This window comes from Ictalurus furcatus, chromosome 11 (assembly GCF_023375685.1).
Source record: "Ictalurus furcatus strain D&B chromosome 11, Billie_1.0, whole genome shotgun sequence".
In the NCBI taxonomy this organism is placed as follows: Eukaryota; Metazoa; Chordata; class Actinopteri; order Siluriformes; family Ictaluridae; genus Ictalurus; species Ictalurus furcatus.
Genome location: NC_071265.1, coordinates 22,527,947 through 22,551,098, shown reverse-complemented (window position 1 = coordinate 22,551,098; position 23,152 = coordinate 22,527,947). Strand labels below are relative to the sequence as shown.

The following is a 23,152-nucleotide window of genomic DNA, read 5'->3' as shown; positions in this document are numbered from 1 at the left end:
TTGCTACACTATGATGACATTTGGGTTTGAGATAAAAAGATGAATATGAGACAATATATCAGAATTTCAGCTTTAATTTCCTCATATTTATATTTAGATGTGTTAAACAACTTGGAATATGGCACCTTTTGTTTGAACCCACCTATTTTTTCAAGTGATCAAAAATATTGGAATGTACAGTATATGTATATAATAACTACAGAGGGGACTGTTGTCTTTATAAAATGAATTTAAATTAATTTATTGCACAGCATTTCAACAGAGTGGAACACTGTGTCCTGCCCAGTACAGAAACAAGGAAGAGGACACTACCCACATGCTCAATGCTATTTTACTATATTTCACAGGTGGTATGCTTTGGGTCATAAGCAGTTCCTGAATAGAATTACTGCAAGGTCCTTTCTTTTTTAAAAGAACATTCAAGTGTTTGTCTACCTAATCTCTATCTACTGTGTCTGTAGCATATATGTGATACCACAGATAAATATTTAGTGGGATTTCCAATTTGTTGTGGTCATATATTCTATTTTACTTGTTATTGACAAATTATTTCAGCAAGGTTATTAACTGTTATTTCAAGAACTGACCTTTGATTTCTGTTATGTCAGAGTTTCAGGTAGAGAGGTTTTTAGTTCAAGCAAAGTATGTGTCAAAATTCTTGTCCATGGTAATCACACTACAATCAAATAAAAGTATAACAATAATAAAAAAAGATCTTAAAAATAGCCTAATAGTGCTTTACAACTCATGATGAACTATCCGACATCATCTTCTCCAGTGCTGTATAAAGTTCCGAACAGTCATATTTAAATAAATGTTAAAAAGGCTCCCTGAGAAATAGCAAAAGCTTAAGTAATCCAACAGAAAATCAATTCAAGTAGAAGTTTTAAAGCATTTGCTATTATGTATGCTTTGATGAAAAATACCTGGGTATAAAAAAATGGTAAGATGTTTTATTAAAAGGATTTCTTTGACAAAATTTTACAAAGTGAACAAAAAGATCCAGACTGCCAGTTTCTTTGTACCAAACAATAAAGTGTAGTACTAAAAGATAAGCTCAAGATACTAAATTCAATATGCATGTGAAAGTAAATCCATGTTGAGAATTCAACTGTTCTTGACTGTATCAGGTTGACTTTATTTGAACATCAGCTCTATTAGGCTTTTAAGCATAGACAAAATAACTCCTGTAACTATACAGGATTGAAATGATGAGAGCCATTCTCATATCTTCCATGCATTGCAAACTCTTCATAACTATGCTAATGTTCAACACAGTTTTGTAGAAAAAAAAGTAAAACTGTATTCTCAGTACCCTAAAGAATTTACAGGGTAAAAACTATCCACATTTTGAAAATACACCTGACAACATGGCACAGCCTGATTGTCTTTGCAGAGTAGAGCAGAAGTAGATTTCATGAGCCTGGAAAGTGTTATAACATGTCATGAAAAGCACAAACTTTATGCATGATGTGGGCTATGCTCAATATGTCTAAAATAAAGGGGAAATTATTTATTACATATCAATCTTATTTACACAGTATAGTGGTAGAGGATAGCTTGGTTAAAATACGATGCAGAATGTGACATACAGAGCATTCGAGTGAAAGTCTGATTATGTTGCTTGTTCCAAAGCAGTGATATTCAACATACTGTATAGAAGGTGCTGAAAATAAGTTACATGTAAACTTTTTTTTTCTGTGAGACTGGTTGTAATGTTAGTTGACCTTCAGCATTAAGGACACGTCTAACTAGCAATTTAGTAAATGATACAATGACTGAAGCAATGTATTTATATGAGTTGTGTGTATTTAAATGGCTGACTTCTGGTGAAATACTGAAGTTGGAGACTGAACTTTTACAGTCAGTCACTTCACTGCAATCTTCATACACAGCTAGCTTGAAAGGATAATTATGCCATTACAAAACTACCTATCTGTGAAAATATATCCAAACAGGCTACATGGACAAAATATATACTAATAAGTAATTTAAGAACTGTCTTATCATAGTCATCTACTTGGAGTTTTTGCTGACGATGTAAAAAGTAGTGATACGTCAATTTAGAACAAGTTGGCTCTTTAAATTTATTCTTTGAATTGCTTTGATTTCCCCATCTCTCTCTCTCCCCATCAATTACCGCACCACTAGCCAATTGTGGGCATCTGCGAGCTCATGTACAGTATGTGGGAGAGGGCAGATAGCACTTTTCTCTGAGTGTCTTACACTGCCTTGTGATGCAGCATGAGTGTGTGTGTGTGTGTGTGTGTGTGTGTGTGTGTCTGCACATGTGTAAATGTGTACGAGGTTCAGTGGCACCTCTAAATATCTAATTTCACTGGCAGTTCTGGCTCATACATATCAATAAGACTCTGTGGTGGCAGCTTAGACAGATCCCTTTATAAATAGCAGCTGTAATTTAACTTAATTCATTCAGCATTATGCTACGATTATCTCTGGTCTAAATTTAATTACTTGAATTGATTATAGATTGGTGTAATTTAGAGTACAAAAGCTAACCAATCAAAACAAATTAAACAGGGGAGGGTGTGTATGTTTGTGTTAAGAGAGATAATTATAGTACATATAGTATGAAATCTGTGTTTAATCTGCCATGTATTCCATTTAGGTTGCAAACAGTCCAAAATACAAAAGAGGATGCCACACACAGTTCAGTGTCATCAGAAGCTACTCTGAAAAAGTTTCCCGGCATGAAATCATGAAACCCCTTTGTTCTCTCTTCTCATAGTCTTGCTATAGGTGTGTATTGTATCCTCTGAACACAATACAGCCATACAGCTAACGAAGCAGAAAAGAAAAAAAAAAAAAGGCTCCTACATACATATGCAAACAAATCTAAATGAAATCACATACTGTACAAACACACACACACATACACACAGACTCTAAAGTCTCCTCTCCATGGCAACGCACAGGAATATCCTGAAATAAGACAGTGAGAAACCAAAAGAACTGCATAATTGGAAAAGGAAAAGGTATATTAAGTCTCAGCATTAACAAACTGCTGAATTCAGACTATTCCAGTAAAAGTTGACAGAAAAGATTATTAGTTCATAGTAGTATATTTAAACCCAGTGGAAACTCTGACTACTCTGGTTCATTTAGTGGTCTAATCAAAATTGAAGAAAGACCATTATAAAAGGAAACATGAAACATGTTTAGACAGTGTTCATGTCTGGTGTAAAGTCTTTCGCACACTCTTTCATTCTCTGACTTTGGAGTAAGATCAAACATCTGACACTGTGCCAGTTACTACAGTATCAGTCAAACTCCAGAGAGGCACATCAAGCATGGCTACATATGGCTTTTTAATATTTCATCAGTCATCTCAGACTTACTTCGAACTTGCCTATGAGACTCAACACATTGAGCACCATTTAGGGCACAAACAAACTATGCTGGGCTGTGGGACTGGGATTGGACAACTGTGACTGAGATAAAAAAAAAAAAAACGAATTTTTTAAAAAGACAAACACAAACGGTGCAAACTAGATCAGTAGTATTTGGTTCAGTATTAACAGGGTTAGTGTTTGCTGTTTGGAAAGGAAAGCTACACTGTAAGCAGAGAGGTGCTCCAAAATCATCCTCCCATCTCCACCTCCTGCTTCTGGACTGTTTCATTTAAAGAAGGTGCAGCTGGATTGTCAGGCAAAACATTGTGAATTTCTAATCTTCTAGGAGGGGGAGAGAGAGAGAGATTCCTTATGCTGATGTAATTAAACGGGAAGAAGGGATGAAAATAAATTAAAGTGAAAAAAATTCATTTTATGTAGGTCAGAGGCTGCTACCTGTTAAATAATGAAAAAGGGTGTGATGTGTAGGACGGAGTGTGTGTGTGTGTGTGTGTGTGTGTGTGTGTGTGTGTGTGTGTGCATATGCATGCATCATAAATGTGTTGAATCAAACATGATCACTGTAATTGCTGTTGCTGAGGTCAGGGTGGACCTAACTCTGTCAAATCTAGATTTCTCATTTTCTGTTTGGTCTCAATAGCATGGACCTATGAGATTCAATCATTCCTAGATGTATTCTGAAGATTTTCAGCATGTATTAGGGGGACACGAACATGTGCATTGATATACAGTATATGATAAATCACATAATACTGAGCAGTGTATATATCTGTGTAATAGTGTATAAGTAAAATTGAATCTGCCTTATATTGCTGTTCAGAACACAAATACTGTGTATCAGAATATAATCACGATCACAATAAATCATTTAGATATACACTATATCGCCAGAACTATGTGGACACCTGAACATCACAACCATATGTGGTTCTTCCCCAAACTGTTGCCACAAATTTGGAAGCACACACTTGTATAGAATGTCTTTGTATGCCGTAACATTACAATTTCCCTTCATTAGAACTAACATGCCCCCTGTGCACAAAGTGGGCCCATTCAAACATGATTTGCGAAGGTTTGTGTGGACAAACTTAAGTGGCCTACACAGACTTCCAGAATGAATTGGAATGCTGATTGTGTCCCACTAATGGCTGAAGAGCACCGATCTCCATACTCCAAAATCTAGTGGAAAGCCTTCCCAGAAGAGTGGAGGTTATTATCACAGCAAAGGGAGACTAAATCTGGAATGGGATGCTCAACAAGCACATATGGTTGTGATTGGTCAGGTGTCCACAAAGCTTTGGCCATATAGTGTATGTCATTTCAAGTTCACCCAAATACAGTGTAAATGAAGAAGCATGGCTACAATCATGCACAATCATACATGTAAACCCAATGAAATAAGGGTATATTCTGCATAGGGAGGCATGATAAGCAATATACAGTAAGCATGGCTGAAATAAGATACATACACCAAACAGCCATACAGAAACAAAACTGCTGAAAATGTCACAAGTGGAGGGAGATACTGTAGACATACATTTCACAGATACACAGAAGAATTGTCAAATGTGATTTTATTGTTCAAATCAATTGTTCTAAATGCATACATATGTACAATTTGTCTGTGTATACTGTATATATTAGGTAGGTAACATAATACGAGGACATTATCTGGAATAAACAGACACCAGAGGTGCGTTATTCATTATTTTTTTTGTTTGCGTTGTTGAGCTCCAAAATTAAAACCATATATCTAAACATTATCAAAATAAATGTGTTATTACCATATTTCTACACAAACTAGCCCAAAACTCACAAGAGAAATATGCTTTTATTTATAGAGCCCACACACACACCACATGCTGTGCACAAGGCAACATATCTCTGCTGTGTATTTAATGATTTTTTTTTTTTTTTAAATGAACTTGTACGTTCATTGCGCATGTTTTTGTCATTCTTAAATGAACATTCTTGATCGTTAATAAAAGAAAATCTTCCTTAAATATCATAATAACGAAATGCTACTTAAAGAACCTCAAACTTGCTGCAGCACTGTGTCCCAGCTTCATAGAAGATTCTGATTTTGTAATGAACTTTTCTGATCTATCTTGAATCAAATATTCAAATATGAATCAAATATTATTCAACAGCTATTTTAGAAAAGAAAAAAAAAACAGCTCCACTGATTTGGAAAATAAATAGCTGATTGTCACTGTTCTGAGTATCTGAGGTTGAGGAACTGTAGGAGTTCAGGAGTTGAATAATGTTCTGCAATCTGCTATTTGTTATAATTTGTGAATGATAAATGATGTGTGTGTGTGTGTGTGTGTGTGTGTGTGTGTGTGTGTGTGTGTGTGTTTTTGTTTTATGTTTGCTTTGTCACCTTATTGCTGTTTTGGCGATGTTTTTGAACAAATAAAATATGCCAATGTTACTTTATTTATTTTATTTATCATGCCAATGATAAAACCTTTTTTAATGAGAACTCAGATTTAAATTTGACTCAAAGAGGCAGACAGAGAGTGTGAGAAAAACAGAATGAGAATTCATAACAGGCATAAAATAGTCACAGATGATGTTTTGTTCTACTGTACATAATCATGTACTCTACAGAGACCTGAGTGCATAAGCAGTACATCAGTCTCTCTGTATGAGAGTGAGACTGACTGACAATAGTAATAGAGCTCAACACTAATAGTGCTATACTATGCACTTTTCGCTATAATACCTGATCTGTTGTTGGGAAGAAAAGATATTATAACAGGAAAAAATAAGAGAATTTGTAAAAAAAAAAAAAAGGATGATGAAAGAATTCACTCAACTTAAACTACACCAGAGATGGAGACATTCTTAGTTACCATAGAAACATGCCCATCACGTCATTGGAGTATTTCAAGTATTTTTGAGTGCATGTATGAGAAGTAGAGGTGGGGAGAGAGAGAGAGAGAGACAGAGGGAGACAATCCCTCTAATCATCAGAGTTGCAAATCTTTTTTTTTTTGCATTTGGTCCCTGGCTGGACATAAAACATGTCACACACGCATAATTTCAAGTTCACTATAATGGCAATTAAAGGCTTTGAGATGTGTTGAAATATTGATCAAAATACAATATGAACCCAAAATAGAAGTGTATACGCTTTGTTCATACAGCGCATTAGTGGAAATCCTTTTGACAGCCTGTATTTAAATGCTTTTGGCATTTGAAACATCGGTATCGAACATGCATTAAATATGTAGATCTAATATGAAACTAACTATTAGTGGTAATATTATGTCATCATTTTGATATACTGAGGCATGAACTTGATAAGCCATCCCATTAGTAAAATCGTGTAAATGCTCACCTGGCAAAAGCTGGCATCTTCACATGTAATACTTGCTTTTCAGTTTTATTAATTTTGTGCATACAATCCCATTACCGAACGGATTTTCAGGCTTAGTAAATCACATTATGGTAATTTAATAAATTAATAAGTAGATAAATTAGCAGTGGTAGCTCAGTAGTTAAGACAGGCCGTGAGTTCAAACCCCAGCACTGCCAAGCCACCACTGCTGGGCCCTTGATCAAGGCCCTTAAACCCTCAACCACTCTGGATAAGGGCATCTGCCAAAATGCCATAAATGTAATTTAAATGTAATTAATCTGTCTGCATTGATTTCATCCTGTGTTTTGTACTATTATGTAGAAGTGTATATTCATTAAGTCAGAAATCCTCTCTAGACACTGTTTGTAAATCAGCTTGCACATTTTCTGTTACCAAGACACACACAAACATTCAGCAAATCAGGGCCTTATGAAATGGCAATGAACAGTCACTATCTTAAGTTGACTACAATAAAAACAGAGCTGTCTCTTTGTCATTTTATTATATAAGCTCCCCAGCATTGCTGCAGTTGGAGATCTGGTTCACTGCAAATGACTAGCTCTGAATCACCAAGCATTGTTGGTTATCAGCTGTCACATCCATATATGTAGAAAATAGATGGCTTTTTTATCTGTTTTCAAGGACTCATAGTCTAGCATCTCATCTGAGAGATATAAGCAAGAGTGAAAAATACAATCAATAAGGAAAAAGGTTTTCAGCCCATACATGTGAGAACAGTGAGATGATGATAATATGATACACAATCAAAATAATGAGTGTGATTATTTTGTGAATTTTAGATTTGAGGAGTAGTGTAGGTACTCCATAAAGTATTTAATTGAACTTTAATCAATACTTAAACAATGAACTTAATAATTGAACTTAATCAATTATTGATAAATATTAAACAACAAATGGCAGGACAAGTAAAATATTAAATATTAAATTTACAGTACAAAAAGTCACGTTACAAAGTTGAATTCGGAAGCAAGCGCAGATCTTCAAACATTTAACAAACAAACACACAAGGCAAAATACTGTGGCAAAACCTAAACATGGAACCGTGAACAAAAGCATAGATAGACGATAACGTGAGACAAGGAAAGCAGTGCAAACAGTGGCATATATACTAGAGTGCTCATTAACCGAAACGTAAATCAGGTGCAGGTGGTCATGTGACACTAATGAGTTTGGTGCAGTGGCTGCTGGGAAATGAAGTCCAGAGTTCCCTCCTTGAGACATGACACAAAACTTGTTTCAATACTGATTGCAAAAAAACCCTATTAATACCCAAGCATTGTTGCTAAATACTCTGAAAAGTTCACTACTAAATGAAATCCCTCTGAATGAATATTAATTAATTCCAACTGCAATATGTTTAATGAGGAAACTGCTTATTAACTGCACAGAGAACAGAGAAGAGTCAACAGTGTTTGGTCTCTGGTGTGGTGACCTACAGCTAAAGGACAACAAGTTGATCTCTTTGGGATCTGATCCAGTAACCTGAGTTCCAAATATTTTTCTCAATTATACACAGGCAGTATGGTCTTAAAATGGCAACAATTACAATGTCACCAACAGATTTACATTAGAGAGTAACTGTTGATTTTCCATTAACACTGGCATCACCACCATTAAAGAAAACGTGAAGAGAAATAAATTGCAGTTTTAACATTTTAAGATATTTCACTTTAAGTTATTTCACAGACAGTGAACCTCTATCAATTTTCTTTTTTTAATGAGGAACATGTCATCTGTGCTGACTAACATTAAAGACACAGGAAAATGGGAGAGAAAATAGCTGGAGAGAACCGCAGTTTCATGGGAGATTTCACTAATGTAACAGGCTCAGATATAGTGCACAAAGCGGAAGGCCCTTTCCCAGCAACATGCCTGAATGTCTGCATTTAGATAAACAGTAATATTATGAACTTTCATCAAGCACGCACTATGAACAATTGCTATGTTTATGTCATCATTAAAAAAATCTCCAAGAGGGCCAGTATATCCACTTCATAAAGCTTATGTAAAACCCCAACCTAAACAAATCCGGAAGACATGGGTCCGACATACTGGATGAGAGACGCAGGCATTTTGAAACCTTTAACCAGTAAAAATAATTGAAGCATTTTGCAAGAAAGCTAGGTTCATGAAAGAAAAATATCTCACCAGCTATGGCTGTAACATTTTACATATTATGAAACACAAAAATATTATGTACATGTTTAAATACCATAGTATTTCAAATGTGAAAGCATACCTAAAGGACTCAAATATACTAGAAGTTGTAGGTTTGTGTAGACTTAAGGGTGCACACTGTGCGATTTTTAATAGTCCTTTGCGACTGTTGCTTGTCAAGACTGTACGAACATGATCCCTGCTGTAAGCCATGTCACACTGTAGGATCTCAGTTATCATTAATGTCAAACTGTACGACAGTCAAGATGTGAAAAATTGACGCACACAAGAAGACTCGTACGGAGTAGGAGAAGCCACACTACAGGACTGTGCCTCAAATTTTCTGACACTGCCAGAAATTAATCGGAGGACAAATTTGATCGCAATGGCCATTAATCGGCTGTCTGGGAATATGTCAAGCTAGCAATCAAAGACTACAGATTTTGGCCTAGGATTATAGGAATCTTTTAGGATTCTCAAAATTTGTCTCAGACGACCAAATAGTGGCCAGCTTTATTGAGAATAAATAAAGTAGAAAAGCAGCATAACTGTTATGAGACATTAAAGTGGCAAGTTTTTAAAACAAATGTAAGAACTGACTCACTGAATAACAACTGATCCACAATGGCCAAATTATGGCCATACTGGGTTTAATTTTAAGGATGTGCCTTACTAATTCAGCATTATTGAATATAATGAATCAAAAAGACTGGACTCACGATAGTGTTCTCTCCATGCGACTGCCTGTGGAGCCAATAATCTCTCCAAGTGTGCAAAATGTCTGGCCCAGGAAATCCTAAAACCAGAGGGACATATAAACTGGGCACTTTTAGCAATGGAGCATACAGTACTGTGCAAAAGTCTTAGGCACATGGAAAGATATTCTATACAGCAAAGATGCCATCAAAAATAATGAAAATGAAACATTTCTACATAAAAAATACCTCCTATAAAGAGCAGTAAACAGTAATAGTAATAAACTAAACAAAGGCAATATTTGGTGTGACAACCCTTTGCTTTTTGAAAATGCATCATTACTGTCACTTTGTGCAGTTTATTTATTTTTTTAAAGGAAATTAGCTGTTAAGTTTGTCTGAGTATCTTAGAGAAAATCTACCACAGTACTTCTAGAGACTCTGACTGTCACACTAACTTCTGTTTTTGCAGATGATCCCCGAGAGTCTTCATTATGTTTTATGTCTGAAAAGTGGTGTATTATGTAATATGCTACTTTCTTCACTGACATGCAGAATTTTTCTGTAACATTTAATTTTTTGTTGAAAATGTTTATTAAAATGTTTTTTTTACTGACTCAGTAATGCAGAAGTCATACAATAAACATAACATATAACAAAATTCTAACAAAATTCTAATAAAATAACTACATTTGTATTTAAAAACATTAAGTTGCCTAAGACTTTTGCACAGTACTGTATATGAAGAAGCAAAACAGGGAAAAGGCTCAAAAGGGAAATGATGGCAATGTAGAATATAGAGAATTTTATCAGGATAAACTGTATATACACTGTATTTCACCCACTCAAATAATGTACCATTCTCCCAACAGTACATGCAGTCAGTTTCTAGATGTATTGCATTAACACTTCTATATGCTTTCCTCCAGTGCATGTCTGTAAAGATTTTCGGTCATCCATATCATTTTGAATATTCTGTAAGGTAAGTGAAATATCTTAATACCAGATCGCTCTTAATTCTCAAATCTGATTGGCCAGAAGATTTAGATTAATTTTCTATAACAGCACGACTCTGATAATAGTGGCAGCTGTAGTTCACAGTTTATCAATAAACTAATACGTCAGCATTTCTATAGTAGAAACTCATTTGCAGGGAGATGTATATTTAACATTTGTGGAAAGAGTCTGGAGTGTCCACGTTTTATAACAGACAGTAAGTTTTCTACCACAGGAAAATCTTCAAGCGAGAGAACTTTGAGCTTTCTAGTTTCTCTGTAACATTACAAGGTTTTTGTATTATTAACTTCAAGATATAAAAATGAGAGAACAATTGTTTATAGCTGTTAAAAGTGATGTCTCCATAATTATAAACAGTTGAAAAAGCATGATCATTATTAAACATAATAATTGTTGGTGTAAGAGGATTAAAACACTTCTGCAATGTGCTCTCATTGGAAAATAATCAACTTTGGGGTGGTAATATTAACGGCATGATGTCGAGACACATCACACCACCCCGTTGTTGATTATTTTGCTATAACAACATGCCCTGCTGTGCTTTACACCTTACTTAATATTATCATGTTTAAGATTAAAACACAACTTTCCAGGCATGTAATATTACTACTCTAATAGATCCTCTATCTTGAGACTGTTACAGTACTAATTAAAGTGCAGAAGTAACAAAACAGTTCAACATGTTTGGAGGAAGACAGTAAGCATGCAACTGCATGTACAGAGTATTATGCGTGCAGTGGGAGATCTGTTATTTGCAATCTCATCTCATCAATGCAATCACATCTCATGTTATATATGCAGTTTCATCTCATGGACATACGCATTGCAGTAAGCATTAATGGAGAACTGTGTAAACATAAAAAACAGTCTTATATTAACACCTATAGTGTTTATAGAAACGCACCCATACACGAATAAACACTTTAAAGTTAATTTAGCACAGGAGTTTATGCTCTCATGTAGCAAAATTAGCTACATTAGACCATGAACGTTATTTTAACACAGCTTTCACCACTTATGCCCTACACACTAATAATTTCAGCCGTGTTCATATTTACTTGGCTGAGTTTTCAGCATTTCAGATGAGAGCTTTAATGAATTTCTTAGGCTAATTAACTCTGTTCAGAAATGGAAATCCCAGGAGTGTCATGTTATTTCTGTACTCTTGCTTTGATTAAGCTCACACACCAATGTAGCTGTTTTTGTAGGACTACTCACTTTCTGCTCATCCACGAAAGGCAAAAAAAAGATCAAAAGAGAGAAGGTTGTCAAATAAATATCTGGGACAGAAAAATAAATCACAAGCAGGTCAGCTGTCAGACAGAACAATGTTCACACCTTGTTGTTTTACTAAACTCAAAATAGACAGATATTGATCCAAATCTAAATAGCAAAGCAAGAAGAAGTGAGCTTACATGCTTTGAGATGTTTGAACTTCTTGTGTCCACATTGTACCTGGAACATAAGATAAAAAAAAAAAAAAAAAATTAAATGAAGGAAGAACACAGTCAAAAATAATGCTGAAAAAAAGGTGTCAACATGAACACAGAAATGTAATGTTACATATATATAACACTGATAAACTTCATTCTAAAAAGGGCAATAATATGGTTTCATTCTGTATATATTTCATCAGCAGTAATTACAACGTGAGAATAAAATGACCAACTGGGATGTGTGCCATGCGCAGGGAGATATGTTCACAGACTGAATTGCTTTTCTTTGAAAATACTTCATTTTCCTCCAGGCCAAATACTACCTGAGGGAACCTTTATAATCTGACATAAATGAGACTTTCAGATTATCTTTAATCATGTTAGAAAGAGTGAATCATCCTTCCTTTCTGTTCTTACTCAGTATTTACTTTTAATTGCTATTATCTTTTACTCTGATCTGTTCTGATTAAGTAAGCATAAACACGTACATGTGGACCCCAAATCCGTTTTGGGAAAGAGAAGCTATTCCTTGTACAGAGATGTTTTCCTGCATTTTAATTAGCCCTCTCTTTCTGTCTGTGTTTCTGTCTCTGTGGTCTGGCTGTGTTGATGGACATGTGAAAGCTCCACTAGGCTGAGATGCAATGAGTAGTGTGACAGCTCCAGATCCCCAAGGACCATGATGGATGGCTAAGAGGTATGCCACATCACTGATACAGTACTTCCTGAAATCTACAGGGATTGTAATGGACTGGGCTGGCATTTTCAATGTGCATGTGGAGGTTCACTGTTCATTCAGTGGTACGAAAAGGAAACATGAATATTCAACAGTTCTTTTGACTTTCTCCCTTCGAGTTCAAGACCCTGAACTCTAACTAAAGTATCATCCCTGTGATACCATGCCAACTACACGGTCTATTTTCACCCGCTCCCTTATTTCCTTCTCATTCCTTTTACTCCGTTTCTCTACCTCCTTCCTTTTTTCAATCTTCACCTTAACAACACTTCCATTCAGTCAATGAGAGCTCTCCTGATGTGTGCCTGTATCAAAATGAAATTATGGCACAGTGTGCAGGCCCACAAGCGCTGCTGAAATGAGATTTTATTGCACAGGAATGCAAAAATCACTCCAAGATGTGTAGTGGTGCACATTTACATACAATGAGGAAGAAAATAGCAGAGATAAGCAATGCAACTTTGACAAAATGCTTCCATTATAATGTCCTGTTGCACACGGGAGAATAATCACTTTAAATAAGTTACAGCATGTGACAAGTAGTGTTTCTCCATTCCAATTTAATGCACAGCTACAAAAGCGTGAGATAATATTACATTACAGCTACATTTGCAATTGAGCTTCTTTTTTTAACTTTATTTATGGAAATAGTAATGGTTCTTCATACAATTTCTTTACTCAAAATGATAAGAAAACCATTTTTCTAAATGTCTCTCATCTCTTTGTCAGTGCAGTGGCCATTATTGGACCTGGTGTCCTCTCAGCATGGAGTCAGTGCTTCATATTTTTAAAATATGTGACTGACTCACTTCCTCTCTGACCTGTTATTGAAGCTACACTGCTGGATAGCTCCTAATCTCCACAAGCCTGATTGGAAGACTGAAATATTGTTTTGATATGACCTTTGGAAGAAATTGAGGAGAATAAATCCAGTTGAGAGAGAGATCAATGGGGATGAGTGTTCATTATAAATGGTAGTTCAACTGAGAATTAATTTAAAATGTTTGAAACAGCTATTTTACATGAGGGAAAGTGTGAACTGTCATATGGATAATAATATGTGCCTGTGTTAATTAAACGCCTCTTGATTTATTATGATGGATAATATAATGTATCTACTAATCACTAACACTCCATCGTGGACTATAGTGTCAACCATAACTGGTCACTATTTACTATAGCAAACTATTTCACGAGAATTATGATGTGCAGCATCTACAGTATTCTGCAAGTCAGAAAATTAGCTATTGGGCTATATTAGTCTATTATACGGAAATGACAAGGCAAGTTAAAAGCAAGATTATGCTAGAGATACTTTCTCCTGCATACAAGACCACCAAGGAATAAAATGCACACTTGATCTTTAAGCACACTTCAACTGCAGCTATTGCTAACACCGTTTGTGTACTGTTTATCCTACACAGAGTTGTGGATGCCAATCAGCCTTCAACACATCTTTGGACTGGGGGAGGAAACCAGAGTACACAGAGGAAACCCCCAAAGCACGGGAGAACATACAAGCTCCGCGTACACAGGGCAGAGGCGGGAATTGAAAATAATTCTTAACAGCACATAGAGTAATTAACATAAAAGCGGAAAACACACATAAATCTTAATTAACACACATAAATGTTAATTATGTGAAAACACATAATTAACATTAGCTGAAAACACACACCAGAGAAATGCAGGAGTTACATTATTATTATTATTATTATTATTATTATTATTATTAAATTAGCTTATTTTTCCTTCACCTTGTTAGGTTATTCTGAATACATTTCATGCCCATTTTTGTTTATTTACCATGTCTTCTCTGTAGGAGCACACACTAATCTATGCAAATCTCAGCACACAAGCTATGCATCTCAATAGAACTCAAGTGTCTGGTAATGGCATACCTCTAATGTGTCTGTTCATGCTTACAGGTTGCTAAGAATAACCTCAGTAAAGGCCATGGAATAATATCTCATCTTTTCAACAGTTGTGTTCTGTTCCACCAGGCAATACTTTTTTCATCTATGTCTACCAATATGAACTGGCATGTTAGATTTTCTATGTTAAAACTGACAACAGTAAATCAAAGAAATTCAATTTAAACATTGCTATGAAAGCATGCTTTACCACTGGCTACAGATTCATTTTATAGAAGAATAAATGAGCTAAGGAATGCAGCATCATATACCTAACAGCTCTTAAAAACTGGTTTTAAGTACAACTAAACATAGACATGAGGCTGAACCGCTAGAAAAACTGTATACACACACACACACACACACACTTTTCCTATGGCACAATATCACCAGGCTCTTAGACTGGCAATTTAAATGGTATGTTTCGGGTATGTGTGTGTTTTGACTGCGATGTTTTTTTTTTTTGTTTTTTTTTTAATAACAAAAACTGCAGCTTTTATTTCAAATAAATAAATAAATAAATAAATAAGCCAAGAGGGGGTCCCTGAATAGTGCAACAGAAATACTAACAATTCTACAGTCAACCCAATGATGCAATAGCCATCCATGGCCGGGAGTCCAAGTGTGCAAAATTGGCCATTCCCTTTGGATCGGAGAAATGGCATACTCTCTCTCCTCCATTAGTCACAGTGACACTAGAGCAATCAAAGGTGTCTGTGAGCTCTGTGTGGAAGAAGGCAAATAAAAATTTCCTGAGTATGTTACACTGCCTTGTGACGCAGCATGAGCAGCAGCTCAAAAAGATGCGGTTGGCTGGCTTGATGTGTCTCAGAGAAAGCACGTTGGCTCTCACCCTCGCCGGTTGGTAGCTGTCATATGAGAGGTGAGAGGTGGTAGGTCGGTGGAAATTGTCAAAATACGAAATTGGGAAGAAAAGGGGTTGATGATGTGTGTGTGTGTGTGTGTGTGTGTGTGTGTGTGTGTGTGTGTGTGTGCATCATAAATGTGTTGAATCAAATATGAACACTGTAATTGCTGCTCCTGTGTTCAGGGTGGACCTAAATCTGTCAAATTTCTCATTTTCTGTTTGGTCTCAGTAGCCTAGACCTACAGTGTTCAATAATTCATGTATACTGTATACCTATACTTTGAACATTTGCAGCCTGTTTGAAGGGGACACTTAAACATGTGCATTGATATACAGTCATATGAATAATACACTCCATGGAAATTGTTGGCTGTTTTGACATATTTGGACAAGCCAACATTTGATCCTCTTTAAAACAGTGCCTATTAAGAAAGTTGATGCACTCTATCAAAATGACTCATAAAATTGACATTTTGTAGCAATTTTCACAATTTTAATGAACAAAAAACCTGATCAGTCACATGGAAAAAGTAAGTATACCCCTATATTTATCACACCCTCAAATCCATAAAATTAGAATCAGGTGTTGAAGATTGGCTGCCAGATTTGAACCTGCTTAGGGAGTGCAGGTGGAACCCGTCTTATTCATACCCCTCTCATATCTAGTGACTGGCGTTCCCTTTACTATTGACGTGTGTGGTATCATCATGCCAAAATCTAAAGAGTTCTATAAAGCCTTCAGAAAAAAGGTTGTGAATGCCTATGAGTCTGGCAAGGAATTTAAAAAGATCATTCCATTGTAAGGAAAATCATCTACAAGGGACAAAGATTTCAAATTACTGCCAATTTGTCCAGGACTGGCCATACATTGAAAACTTGCATTCACTGATTCAACTATGAATTCTGCAACATATCAAAGAGTGCTTGAAGATAATGTGAGGCCATCTGTACAAAAGTTAAAGTTGAACTGAAATTGGACCTTTCAACAGGATAATGATCCCTAAGCACACCAAGCGAATCCATCAAGGAACGGGGCAAAAAGAAGAAATGGAGGGTTATGGTATGGCCAAGTCAAAGCCCGGATTTGAATCTCATTGAAATGTTGTGGGGGGATTTGAAACGGGCAGTACATTCAAGAAAAATCTCAATCATATTGCAACTGAAAGAATCTTGCATGGAAGAGTGGTCAAAAATTCCAGAAAGCCTAGTGGACAATTATGCAAAACAAGTACAAGAAGTTATTTCTGCTAAAGGGGGCAATACTAGCTTTTGAGACCAAGGGTGTACTTATTTTTTCCACAGAAGAATATCACATCTATTGATATTTCTGTTGAACAAATGATTGAAAAAGTTAATTTTCCTTGTGGTTTTATTTAAGTATATCAACTGTAGTAATAGGCACTGTTTCAAAGATGACAAAATGTTTGCTTGTCCATAAATGTCCAAAAAGCCAGGAATGTCCATGGGGCATACTTATTTTTTTCACATTTTCTCTGAATTCATTCTGATGCTACCACCATGAGTTACATCATCTATAAAGATTAGTGAGATTAGAAGCAGCCATGCAAGCCCAAGCCATGGCACTACCTCCACCATGTTTCACAGATGAGTTGTATGTTTTGGACCATGAGCAGATCCTTTTTTCGCCACACTTTGGCCTTTCCATTACTTTGGTAGAGGTCAATCTTAGTTCCAGAACCTTTGTGGCTCATCTCTGTATTTCTTTGTGAATTCCAATCTGGCTTTCTGATTCTTCCTGCTGATGAGTGTTTTGCATCTTGTGGTATGGCCTCTATATTTCTGCTCTCAAAGTCTTCTTTGAATGGTGGATTGTGATACCGTCACCCCTGCTCTGTGGTGGTTGTTGGTGATGTCACTGTTGTTTTTGCTTTGTTTTTTTTCATCACAGCTCTCACAATGTTTCTGTCATCAGCTGTTGTTGATCAACCTGTTTGATTTCTGGTTATTAGTACACCAGTAGTTTCAGGACATTCTATCTTCTTTTATAGGCTATGTCCAATTCCCAGTGCTTTTTTTATTGGCTATGCCCAATGCTAATCTATTGTCTCATATTCATGCTTTTGATCTCAAACCTAAATGTCTTCAGGGTATAGCAAATACAAATAACTGGCCTTGCCGTTCCAGTACTTTTGGAAGGAACTGTACACAATATGGTCAAAAGTATGTGCACATCTGACCATCACACCCAAATGTGTTTCTTCCCCAAGCTGTTGCCACAAATTTGCAGAGAACAATAGAATATACAATTGTACAGAATGTATTTATATTATGTAGCATTACAATTTCAATTCAGGGCCCAAACTTGTTCCAGAATGACTAACCCACTCTGCACAACGCAAGGTCCATGAAGGCATAGTTTGCCAAGGTTTGTGTGGAAGAACTCAAGTGGCCTGCACAGAGCCCTGACCTCAACCCCACTGAACATTTGGGATGAACTGAAATGCTGACTCTGACCAACTAAAATCCCACTCCAAAATCTAGTGGAAAGCCTTCCCAGAAGAGTGGAGGTTATATATGGAGGTTATAATAGCAAAGGGGGGGACTAAATCTGTAGCAAGTGTGTGTGTGTGTGTGTGTGTGTGTGTGTGTGTGTGTGTGTATGAGATGGTAGTAAACTGGCTGGACACAGGGTCATGCATTTAAAACAAACACAGAGCTACATGGTGTTAATGACATTCAGCAACAAAGATGTGAAGTGAAAAGAGAGTGACACTGCCAGCATATTTTAGACAAGGATACAGTAAACATAAGAGGTATCAATAATTCAGCCCCTAATGATTTTCAGTGGGGATTAGCTTGGCATCAACATTACACTATGGGGGCTCACCAAACACAATGACTCAACAGTCACCATCAGCCATGACTTGATTTACAGTAAATTTACCACAAAGTAAATATTTCTTTTGATAAGTCTATATTGTATTTATTTAATTTTCTATTTTAATTAAACAACCTGAAAATGATCTAAAACAATAGTTGAAAATCCTACAAAGCATACTAATGAAGACTAGTCAAAACTTAGATCTATTTTTCTGAGTAGAGTATAGACAAAATCTTGTTATGATATCATATTTTGCATGTGACAAACATGATAGACCCCCTTTCTCTTAAAGCGCTCTCTTTTCACGTGTGTGTGCACAAACACACACACACACACACACACACACACACACACACACTAGACCCCCTACGCACATGGTTAAAGAGACAGATGATGCCATGCTCCATCTGTTTATTGACATCCAGATGGTTGGGGACTTCAGTTCTCTGCTGACCCTTTCTCAGGGCCAGGTATGTGGGCATCCTTCCAAAAAAACCATGATACATAAACTCGTGGATTGAATGAAATAATGTTCATATGATGTGAAACTGAACCCTTTCATGCATAAATAATAATTTTTTAAAAATATATCCAGATACTTAATGTTAAACATATTTTTTTCTAAAAAAAAAAAAAAGAAAAGAAAAAAAAGAAAAAAGAAATCCAAAAATGAAAAAAAAAAAAACTTGAGTGGAAATGGAGTCTGGCACAAAAATTATTTTACTTAATTTAGGCTTTTGTGTAGAAAGGTGGTAAATATATAGCAGAGACATGCTTCACTGAGAATTGCAAATAGTCTAGAGAGCAACAGAAATCAGGATAATACATTATGCTAAATTACAGTAATGGTCTCATGAGATTTTGAGGTAATTTACATTATATGTTAAATTAATATATTAAATTACATTGACTGTGCATTACATTAAATTGATTGTCTATAAGTGTGGACACTGTGCATGAAATGGTTAAACACACACACACACACACTCTGTATGTATCTTTAACTCTATCTCTTAGAAAAACAATTTTCACATGGCCTATAAACAGTGCCTTCCCCTCACGTAAAGGAAAGCTGTGTTGGAGTTGCTATTGATTATTACAAAAGAGAAATAAAGCGCGTGAAGGTGGTGGTGAGAATGAAATAGGACTCTCGCTATGGAGGGGGAAAGTGAAAGATAAAGGGAACGGTGAATAAAGATATGACATGGTAATAGATAGAGTAGATGAAACAGGCAATTATAGAATAAAATAAGATATATTAATATTACAGACAGGTGGTAAGAAAGAGGGATAATGTTAAGAGATAATGCATGTGAGAATCCTGGCAGAGGAATGACAGAAGATCAGAAAAGTAGGTGATGTTGTGTCCATCGATACAGTCGGATGCTGTTTGTGAGTAAATCTGGAAGGCTGTCAAGTCCTGATCCATGTGAATGATCTGAGTGAGAGAGTTTGCTGCGAGCTGCACCTGATCTACCCTGAGCTCTCCTCCAATCCCCCACTGAGGACATCGATCACCTCTCCAGGGAGTACAGAGAGTGAGATGGACAAAGAGATTGAGAGAGAGAAGGAGAGGGAGAGAGTTGCTGTTTCAAACTGGGTCTTTTAGAATAATGGATTAATATTGGATTAAAAACTCACCAGGAAAACCCACTTGCTCATCATCAAACTATACACTACTGTATATTATATTCTCACTGTGTATCAATTATACAAAACTACTATATAAAACTACTTAACATACAGATTTAACACAAAACTGTACTCACACATCAAACCGAAGATTCTGCTTTTCCTCAAAGAAGAAATCCAGAACAAATTTCCGCACAAAGTCTGGATTCAGCGTGTTGTCAATCACCTCTGTTCTGCCATACTGAGAAAGAAGAATTGGATAAGAAATAAAGGCTCAGGGTGTGTTGTTTATTTTCACACTTATCATATGTATATTACATTTTACAATGCATCATATTACATTGTTACATCATATTATATATCATATTACATTGTAAAAAAAAAATTCTTATTCTCCCACAGAGTTGCTAAAAACATTTCATTCTATTTCTTACTTCAAGTCACCATGATAACTTTAAGCCCCAAACTCTGATTCCCATTAACAGTGGTCTTCCTGCTCTTTACGAGACAGTGATGAACTATCGATCACTTGCTGTACCTGCAAACACCTCTACATCCTCAAAGACATGCAGTCAAATTCAGAACCCTCCAGTCTAACTCCAAATTACAGACCCAGTTTTAATTTAGGCAATGTTCTCAACATGCATTAACACCATTTGGTAGTGTTTACCTCCATTTTAGCCTAATAAAGTTAACGTTTGACCTATTAAGCTTACTGGAGTTGATAGTAATATCATAGTTTAACAGATACTATGGTTTTTCAATTCTTTTCACATTCCTACAACATTTAATGTCTTGTTTCAGCTTTGAAATAGCCTATATGCTCAAAATATGAAAGTGCAAGTATCAAACTACAAAACGAAAATATGAGCATGAAGTGACCTTCTTTTAACTGGTAAATCATGTATAACTTCTATATTCCTTCATCTCATTGATTTTACTGAAACCGGGATTTACAGAGTCATCCTGTAAAGGAAAATGAAGATGCCATTAGAGATGCCTTACTCAATCCTCTTTCTTCCTAAACCCCCTCTTAAGATGCACCCCAATCTGGTCTGCCTGCCCCCGCAAAAATCATATCCTAGACCTCCTGCTGAGTGAAGCCTGGCAGGTAGAGGCAGGGTCTCTCAGCAGGCTACCTTTCTGTGACAGTTACCAGTGGAAATAAACCGTAAGGCTTCCGTTGAGAGCTAAAGGTACCTGCACAGCCATCAAATGTATTTCATTGTCTGAAGACCTATTAATACTGACGGATTCATCATGTCTTATTTAGAGGATACTCAAGTAACAAAGAATCAAAATTGATAACGTGTGTGTGTGTGCATATGTGTGCCACTTCCAAGTACCACTTTCAAAAAAAACCTCTTTAATGAGTTCACTTTTATGGCATTTAAATGGGAAGAGGTTACGCATTCCATATTTTAAAACTCAGGTCAGTTGGGTCAGGTAATTTTTGTTGGGGTCATGTGTAAACAAGCCAAAATATTCAGGAAATAATGTGTGAAATTCTTGGAGGCAACTGAAAGAGCAGAGGATTCATCACAGTAAGAGGCGATTTGTATTTTTATCATATAGTCATGTTTAATGATACAAGTGTATAATTCTCATTAGCATATTATAATGTTTTGACTATTATTTATTTGACAGTAATGTTTATTTATGAACTTAATTTATTAAGTTTTTATTTATTTATTAACTTAACAATAGACCATTAGATCCAAGTGTCTGTTAAATCTCATTTATGTGCTCTAAAGATGCAGAATGCTGGATGGATAACAACTTTCTCCAGCTAAATGACAAAAAGACAGAGATTATAATTTTTGGCTCTAGTAACTGTGAAAATAATATTGCAGAGAGTCTAGGTCCTGTAATTCGCATTCCTATGTCAAATAAAGGGGTTGACACAGAATTAAAGATCGACAGTCAAATAAACTCAGTTATGAAGAATAGTTTCTTTAAACTGCAAAATATCACTTAAATGTCTTATTATTTTCTGACCTGGAGAAAGTAATTCAGGCTCTTATTACATCACGCCTTGACTATTGTAATGTCTTGTATCTGGGTGTAAGTCAGTTACCGATTCTGTTTAGAATAATGTATAAGGTGCTGTTGTATGTTTTCAAAGCTCTGCATGGACTGGCACTAGATTATATTTCTGAGCATTGTTTTCCACCGCTCCCTAAGATTTCTTAGCTCTAACAACTGCTGCTTTCTGATATTTCTCAGTCATTCTTGAAGGGCAAAGGAGATCGCGCAGTCTTTGCTGCTGCCATAAAGCTGTGAAACGAAGTGGCCAAGTTTATTAGATCCTCAGCCACTGTGAACATGTTTAAAACCGATCTTAAAATCCATCTTTTTAATGAAGCCTTTGCTACTTTATAACGATCATTAGGCGTGGACCAGATGTAGGCTATTTGTGGTGTTTTATGTATTTTTCATTTTCTTTTATTTCTTTATTTATATTAGGGCTGCAAATAACGATTATGTTCTTCGAATAATCAGATAGGGAGGACAAACTTTCAGTACTATTTTTTCGTTTATATTTAAAATAAAATCCACAAACTGAGTGTTACAAATATAAACTTTACACAACTGTATGTCCAATTATATAAGACACACACCAGAATATATATTATTCATTTAGGACTGTAGTTTAAATTAGTGCTTTTTGTGCATCCATAGAAAATAATGCATAAGTACTTATACATAATAAAAACTATATAATATAAAGTTTATATTTATATATATAGAGAGAGAGAGAGAGAGAGAGAGAGCGAGAGAGAGAGAGAGTATCTCACAAAAGTGAGTACACCCCTCACATTTTTGTAAATATTTGATTATATCTTTTCATGTGACAACACTGAAGAAATGGCACTTTGCTACAATGTATTTCCAAGCCTTATCTTGTGCTTGCTTTTCTGGTTATAAACTTTGTTTACCCTGTTGACCTCGATTTTCTACTCTGCCTAGTTTAGCCTGTTTGCCAGATCATTTGACCCTAGCCTGCCTTGGACCTTGATTTCTGCCTGGTCTTTTGTACTTCTTATTGTTTGATTAAACTGTCATAGCTGCACTTGCTTCTGTCCTGCGCCTA

General features: G+C 35.9%; 1 protein-coding gene across 1 annotated transcript in view; it reads right to left on the bottom strand.

Moving 5' to 3' along the window:
- The window catches only part of LOC128615218 (copine-9-like), a 127,353-nt gene that overhangs the window by 64,126 nt on the left and 40,075 nt on the right, over positions 1-23,152 (bottom strand). The window contains exons 4-7 of the mRNA XM_053637111.1: positions 20,196-20,299; positions 12,047-12,086; positions 11,850-11,852; positions 9,639-9,715 (exon numbers count right to left, since the gene is read on the bottom strand). Coding sequence (XP_053493086.1) covers positions 9,639-9,715; positions 11,850-11,852; positions 12,047-12,086; positions 20,196-20,299 — 224 coding nt within the window. The remainder of the gene's footprint in view (positions 1-9,638; positions 9,716-11,849; positions 11,853-12,046; positions 12,087-20,195; positions 20,300-23,152) is intronic.